Source organism: Camellia sinensis, chromosome 12 (assembly GCF_055761805.1).
Source record: "Camellia sinensis isolate YWXY chromosome 12, ASM5576180v1, whole genome shotgun sequence".
NCBI lineage: Eukaryota > Viridiplantae > Streptophyta > Magnoliopsida > Ericales > Theaceae > Camellia > Camellia sinensis.
Window position 1 is genome coordinate 110,504,289 of NC_138972.1, and position 8,093 is coordinate 110,512,381.

The window sequence follows — 8,093 nt, forward strand, 5'->3', positions numbered from 1 at the left end:
GACGGTCTTGGGGGCCAGACTTCATACCTTAGGAGGATGGCCTAGAGACGAATAAACGTGACGGTGATGAGTTCGAAGAAGGGTTGGTGGAGACGCTTGAGCCCGCCCTTAAATGCATGCAAGATAGACCCGAACCACAGTAGGAGGTACTTGTTGAGGTCAACCTTAGCGACTTACCTAGGCAAAGCAAGCTCGTGTTTATTAGCAATACAATGGCTTCAATCGCTAAGGCAGAATTGATAACACTACTGAAATGGTACGGTGACGTCTTTGTTTGGACATACGATGAGATGCCTGGTCTTGACCCATCCCTTGTCACTCATCATCTGGACATTTTTCCCAACTCTAAGCCAATCAGGCAGCATGCTCGAAAGTATCACCCTGATCTTGAAGCAAAGATTAAGGCAAAGGTAGAAAAGTTACAGAGGGCAAAGTTCATTAAGCCTAAATAGTACCCAACCAGGCTAGCAAATATTGTGCCTGTGAAGAAGTAGAATGGCCTGATCAGGGTCTGCATAGACTTTCGCGACATGAATAAGGCCTGCCTGAAAGATGAGTTTCCATTGCCCCATGTTGACACACTTGTCGATTCTACTGTGGGCCATCAGATGTTTTCCTTCATGGATGGGTTCAGTGGTTATAACCAGATCAAAATGGCATTAGAAGATGTAGAAAAAATGACTTTCAGAACGCCCTTAGGAATTTTTTTCTATACGGTGATGCCCTTCGGTTTGAAAAATGCGGGGGCAACTTACCAACGGGCTATGACTGCTGTGTTCCATGACATGTTATATCATGAAGTGGAAGTATATGTGGATGATCTGGTGGTCAAGTCTACTAAGGCAAACCGACACCTCTGCGACTTGGAAAAAGTTTTTAAGCATTGCCGCAAATTCTGCCTAAAGATGAACTCTCTCAAGTGTGCCTTCGGAGTTACCGCTAGCAAGTTCCTTGGCTTTCTTGTATACCAGCGGGGAATTCAAATAGATGGGGATAAGATCAAGTCAATCATGGAGATGCCACAACCACACTGCCAAAAAGCCTTGAAAAAATTCCTAGGCAAAGTGTCATTCCTCATGAGGTTCATTCCAGCCCTTGCGGAGATAACCTTTTCCTTTAGGACACTACTGAACGGGAATCACAAGTTTGAATGGTTGCAAGAACACCAACAGGCATTTGATATAGTGAAGAAAACCCTTATCTCTCCACTTACAATGATTGCCTCATAACTCAAAAAGCCTCTGCTGCTGTACCTAACCTCTACACCTCAGCTTATTGGAGCTCTACTTGTCCAAGACATGGATAGCATTGAGAAGCCAGTCTATTACATCAGTTGCAAAGTCAATGGTGCCAAGTCGCCATATACCCCAATTGAGAGGCAATGTTTAGCCTTAATCTTCACAGCTCAGAAGTTGCGCCACTATTTTTTTACACACCCGATCCAGGTTGTGACCTGGAGTGATCCATTCTGTTACTTGTTGAGCAAGCCCTCTCTGACAGAAAAAATGGCAAGATGGCTTTTGGCTTTAGCAGAATATGACATAAGTTGTGTTATTCCCAAGGCTATTAAGAGCCAAGCACTTGCAGACTTATTGGCCCAATTCCCATCTGGTGAACATGAACCTGCAGAGGTACCTCTACCAGGTGAGGTCCATGTCTCAGCAGCTGTAGTTGAGACTTATTGGGACTTAAAATTTGATGGAGCTTCCGGAGCTGGGAAGGGTGGAGATGGCATAACACTAACCAGTCAAGAAGGAGAGAAGTTTCATCTATCATATAAGCTTGACTTTGAATGTTCAAACAACGAGGCTGAATATGAGTCGTTAATACTGGGTCTAATTGCTGCCCAAAAGAAGGGCCTCCGCAAGTTAAAAATTTGGGGCGACTCCAAGCTAGTTGTCAAGCAAACAATAGGTGATTTCGCCTGAAAGGAGCCCCTGTTGGCCCCATATCGCACCGTAGTTCAAAGGTTGCTCACTCAGTTTGATGATGTCTAAATCTAGCATACCCCTCAAACACACAATCGTTTCCCCAATGCCTTGGCTACATTGTGGGCAAAGGTGAATGTACCAGATGATAGTATAGCCATCATCATCGAGAAAAGAACAACACCAATAGTGTTTGCCAAAGAACATACAAAGCAAGATACTGAGAGGTGGAAAGTAGATATAATCTAGCAGTTGAAAACAGGCCAAGGAACAATCAGACTAACAGAACTTGCATCATTTCTACTCCTCATAGGAGAGTTGTATTTTTGCGGTCCCAACAACCTCCTGGCAAGGTGCGTCGGTAGACAAGAAGAAACTTATAGACTTAAGCAGATCCATGCTAAGTCCTGTGGAGATAGAGATATCAGTCTATATCGACGGATAAAGAGGCAAGGGTATTACTGGCCAGAGATGGAAAAGGAAAGCACTGAGTTGCAGAGGCAATGTGCAAAATGTCATTCCTATCCTAAAGAGGAAGAAGCCCATTTCTTAAGCAGTGAGGAATGGAGGTAGTCGTATATTGACTATCTTGGAAATGGCACATTGCTTGAGAACAAAGCCGATGCAATTAGAGTAAAGAGGCGAGCCCTCTTCCTCCGTGACCAAGGCAAGCTATACTGCAGAAGCTTTGAAGGGGATTCTTTGGCGTGGTTATCAAAGGATAAGGCAAACGATGTGCTAAGAGAAGCCCACAAGGCAGAGCATCAAGGAGCGCAACGATTATATAGGCATCTTATTCACCTCGGCTACTACTGTTTGACAATGGAAGAATATGCTAAAAACTTTGTAAGGAGATGCCAATCTTGACAGAAATTTGGGAACTTGATACATGCACTGGCAGTTGAACTGCACAACATCAAGACCCCTTACCTGTTTCATACTTGGGCATTTGACCTAGTAGGTCCTATACCGCAACAATCCAAAGGCCACAGATGCATACTTGCAGCGACTGAAGTTAGTACCAAGTAGGTAGAGGCTATACCGATAAGGAAGGCGGATGGAAAGGAGTGGCCAACTTCATCAAAGAAAACATAATCAGTAGGTTTGGCATACTTAAAGTAATGTTGTCCGATAATGGGACCCCCTTTGTGAACCGCCATGTGAGAAAACTGTTAAACACTTTTCAGATCAATCACCACAAGTCTACCCCGTACTACCCGTAAGGGAACGGATAAGTTGAGGCAACCAACAAAATTCTCATCCAAATATTGAGTAAAATGATGGATGAAGCGGAGGGCACATGGTCTGAACAACTCCATGTAGCACTCTGGGCGTATAGAACGTCAAAGAGGAGGCCAACTCAGGCAACCCCATTTTCCTTAGTATATGGGTCTAAAATTGTGTTGCTAGTTGAGTTAGTGTACCCTCAGCAAGAATGGCTATGTCAACACACTTTGTTCCAGACAGAAGAAAGAACGACATAGAGGCAACTGAAGAAAGAAGGGATCGGGCCTCGCGGGCAATGAAAAAGTATCATCAGTCCATAGCTTGCACCTACAATCAGTTTGTTCAACAAAGGGAGTTCAAGGAGGGGGACTTGGTGTGAAAAACAGTGGACGCAATCATGCGGGGCCAACCAATCCCCAAGTTGTCACCCAGATGGGAAGGCCCCTATAAAGTTGCTAAGGCAAACAGTAGCGGGTATTACTGGTTGACAAGAGTAGATGATTGTTTCAGAACTGGCCCTATCAACGCCAATTATGTCAAAGAATATTTTCCTTAATTTTTTTTTTCAAGAAAAAAAAAAGGGGTTGTAAGTTTCTTTGTTAATACTTCCAAATCAAAGTGTAAAGAAAGCATCATATACTTAGTAAACCTATTACTCTTGTAAACCCTTAGTGCAAGAAAAGTTTTCCATACTTAGTGAAATTTTGTCCATGTAAAAACCTTAGTCGTGATGAAGTTCTATTCATGGCCCGAGTTTTGCTTGTCTTTAGAAGTTATGTAAAAGATAGTGAAAGGAAGACAGTAAAGTAAGGCTCACTATCTTTGCTTCTCATAGACATCAAAGTTCTCTATAGCATGACTACAGTGTTCAAAAGGAAAAGAAGAAAGAAAAAAGATAGCAAAAGTACAAAGAAAAAGAGCCATAACAAAACAACAATGCATCAAATCAAGCACTTCATGAGGGAGTCCATCAGGGTCACATCCCCAGACAACTGAGCAACCAATGCAGAGTCCTTTTCTTTGAATTGAGCTAGGTTCTGTAGGTGCTGCTCCAAGGCACCCTCACACTCCTTGATAGTCTCCTCCAAGGATGCAATCATCGCCACATTGTCTGCATGCTCAAGGAAGCCATCGATTGCCTGAAGCCTATCCCTCATCCACGATAGGTCCAAACCATTCCTCTCAAAGCCACTTAGGTTGGCCTCAACACTTTCCACGAACTTGCTGGGGGTTGTCAAAATTTCTTAGTAGCGAGGCCGTAAATAAAGCCAACAAGTGACTCTAGCAACGTTGTTTGCACCATAGATCCAGGAACGTGAAAAGTAGTGAAAGTCTAGGGTGTAGCGCCTAGATACCGGCAAGGATAGGGGCGACTTTAGAAGAAACCCAATAACTTAGAAAAGGAACCCTCCCTGAGGGCTGTGGGTACTCTCTTACACCACCGCCAGCCTGGATCGCAGGGGGAGATTTGCAGAACGACTAAAGTTTTGAGGACGACGAACCTCTCTCGAGGATGACTGCCCAACGGCGTTGGATTGTGTGGACATGGGGAGGTCATCCATTGGGTAATCTCCAACGTTCAGATCCGGTACAGCAGTAGTATCCATCCCAGTATGAAAATCTTGGGATACCCCAATGTTAGCTGGCACTTCAGAAAAATGAGTGGGGTATAGGTCTGCGAGCTGCTCGAAGGTTGCCGAAGCAACTGGGTCATAGGTCCCAGTGACAGCAGTAACAACATGAGTGGTTAGGGTGACAGCTACCTCTGCAAGTCGGTCTAAATTTTGGGGGACCACAGTAGGAATAGTGGAAGCAGCCGCTACACTTGCACTCCCCTCAGCCACTTGGACATTTGGAAGTGGGGTCTGTTTAACTAATGTAGACTCAGTGGATTGAGAAGAACAACCAGAGACAGCTTCAAAAGGAGGTGGTGCAACTTCCAGCAGCTCTCTTACGCCGCAATCTTCCCTTAGGACCTTAGGGAGAAAATCCTCTCCACCGACAGAGGAAAGGTCAGAATGAGCATAATCAACAAGGTTTGAGGGCTCTTCACCCTCAGCAACTACACTCTTTGCAACTCCCATAGCAGGGGGAACTTGTTCACTTTCGACAAATGGGGCATCATGATCTCTCCCTATATCTGTAACCTTAGTCTCACCAATCGGCTCAGCCTCCGCAACAGGCTCAGTCACTGCAATTGGTTCGGCCTCAGCCCTTGGTTCCTCTTCGACATCTGGAAGTACCATTCTGTGAGTTCTGAGCTTGGTGACCCTTGAAGCAATGAGAAGGTCGTCATCGTCGTCTAAATCTAAGAAAATGTCGATGGTAGTCGAAGGACCTTCGGGACCTGAATGTAGTATAACCGAAACGGTACCGCGCTTCGAGAACAATAAACCCTGACAAGGAAGAAGACCATGCGACTACTAAGTGAAGATAAAATTTCCTAAAGAAGTATGAAAAAATGCAGAGTATTTTTCTAAGTATGAGTACCTTCCGAATTCTTTTCCTGCATGGTGAGGTGGCCTCAGCGATTGATGCCGCTACCTCCTGGACTGTTTTCAATCTGGAGCGGGTTATGCATACTGTTATGCCGACTTGAGGGGGGCCAATTTGCAAAGGTTGAAGGACATTCCCCTAGACGGGTGAGGCTCCTCTAAGGTAGGCAGGGATAGAAGCTTGAAACAGTAAAACACACTGGTCTGTTTTCCATAGCCAGAGGGAAGACGAAGGGATAAGTCGAGTTGCAGAATAGGTTCCGTTGTAGGGACAACCGGATCGCTGTTACAAAAGTTGAAGAAAGAATTCAGGTTGCGGTGCCAGAACAAGTTATCAGGCGTGAAGGTGCCCTCTCTCCCAAGTAAGGGAAGCTCCATGAAGCCTAAGCCCTCCACAAGTAGAGTAGTATAATCACAAGCAAACCGTTGAAAGCTCTGGTGGAAATCAGTCTAAGGTGGAGGGGCATGTGGGATGCCCTGATTCATGCTAAACTACCTAAGGACCCTATCTGGTTGATAGACTACGCTGGACATGCGCTCTACGTTCCACACGGGTAGAAATCTGGGACGTATCATAGCAGCAATAAGAAGGGAGTTGGCCTGGACACTGTTGAGAGAGAAATCAACATGACGTGCCTCAGAGAAATAAAATGGAACCACAAAGATGCCTGGAAGAGGCTGAGTGAAGGGACAGAACACACACTCCATGTGATCGATGTGATCCATTAAGGGCTTGTTGGTGTCAATGCCAGACCATCTGGAAATACGAGGGAGAGATTGGCGTACTTGTCTTGTGACGGGCCACCCCTCTGCATCTAGGAAGAGATGACCCTTTGCATCAAGGACTTCATCGGTAAAGAAGGGCTCGGGTTCTTTGGGGACGGGGCCCACAGCAGGGAACCGTTCACAGAAGAAGGCGGTCAAAAACTGGGTATGAACAAAGCTCGACACATCGTAGCGGCCCATGGATCTCTCCATGTCCGAATGGATGAGGTCGAGGTGGAAATATAAATTTCCTAAAAAGAGGGGCCATGGGGATTTGACTACCGTTGCCCAGTTTGACAGCGAGAGGGAACACCAAAGGATTGTTCCTCTCAGCAGGGTTGTTGGGAAGAACAAGAAAGGAGATGAAATAACTGACGAAGGCGGCCAAGTACAAGTTCTCGCGGTAACCCGGGCCAACTATAGAGTCGCAATTGTCTTCAGTAACATCACCCACAACTGGTTGCATGTCCTTGAAAAAGTGCTTTAGCCAAGATAGATAGGTGGTCTTTTCTCTTTTGGGCCTCTCTGGAAATAGTTCCCCATTCCATAGATTGTACCAAGAGCCGTACTTCCGTGCCTCTCAAAATGCACCCTAGAGGGCAGTCACAGCAGTCTGTTCCGCAGTAGTCAGCAAAGTGGGGTCAAAAGGGTAGTCCCCACGGGTACTTAGACGAAGTAGAACAACAACATCTTCAAGGGTTGGTGTTATTTACCCCCAAGCCAGGACAAAAGTGTGAATGTCGGGGCTCTAGCGGGAAAGAACCGTATCAGTATTGGTTTGCACCTTGCGCACAGACAACTTTGTCGAAATCAAAATAGCGTTGAAGAGATGAACATCCCTCAAACGCTGCTGAAAATCATTGTCCACATTGACATCATCAACCCAAAGAGACCAGTCTGCCGTAGGGCCCGAGTAGGTGCGGTAACAGATGTGTGTGTGAAGAAAGTCACCGCACTCCACATGGAACCGCAGCATAGAGGCTGGGTTCACCATGTTAGCGTCATCCCAAAAGGCCTCACCAAAGGGGTGCAAATGTTCTTCTAAAGAAAGGGCTTCGGGAACAAAGGAGTCAACTACCTTCCAAAGTGGATCAATAAGCCCCCTAAAAATATGGGGCACTCCTCCGCTCAGTACTGGGAGGGACAACGCTGTCGGGTAGAAACCTAGTGGTGGCCATGAAGGAGAATAAAGAAAAGACAAGAAGACTTTGGAAGGTGGGAACTAGAAAGAGAAGAAGACAATGAGACAAGAAAGTGTGTTGTGGCGGAGGTGGGGGAACCGGTGGACCAAAGGGGCACTATTTATAAAGAAAGCAGCAAAAGGGTGCCAACACGCTTCCTTAGGCCCATTATGACTCATCAGTCAAAAGGGGCACCTTTTCAGAGCCAACGCAACTTTTAACCCAACCGACGCAACCCCTGGGTTACTTGCTGACGTCGTGCACGTGCGGGAAACAAGGAGCGTCTCTTATATGCGCATGGGCAAATGTAGACGGTCAGAAATTAAGCCCCAAATTAAGTATGGACCAAAGTGTCAGGGTCGCCATTTTAAGGCGACCAGGAATGACTGAAGGAGAATGGGCTAAAGCCCAGGGAAAGTGGGCTAATAGTGGGCCGAAGCAGGTCCAACACGCCAAGGGTCTAAATGAACTCCATGAAGGAAATTGCCTAAGTGAGG

At 46.0% G+C, this 8,093-nt stretch overlaps 1 protein-coding gene across 1 annotated transcript; it reads left to right on the top strand.

Moving 5' to 3' along the window:
* The first annotated feature begins 1,298 nt into the window (after positions 1-1,298).
* On the top strand, positions 1,299-1,928 carry LOC145803810 (uncharacterized). Its single transcript, XM_082897167.1, has one exon. It carries the CDS (start codon positions 1,299-1,301, stop codon positions 1,926-1,928), a length of 630 nt encoding a protein of 209 aa, XP_082753293.1.
* Positions 1,929-8,093: the final 6,165 nt, after the last annotated feature.

What these genes read in the sequence shown, in the direction of transcription:
- LOC145803810 (XM_082897167.1), top strand. Translation starts at nt 1,299, where the DNA reads ATGGATAGCATTGAGAAGCCAGTCTATTACATCAGTTGCAAAGTCAAT.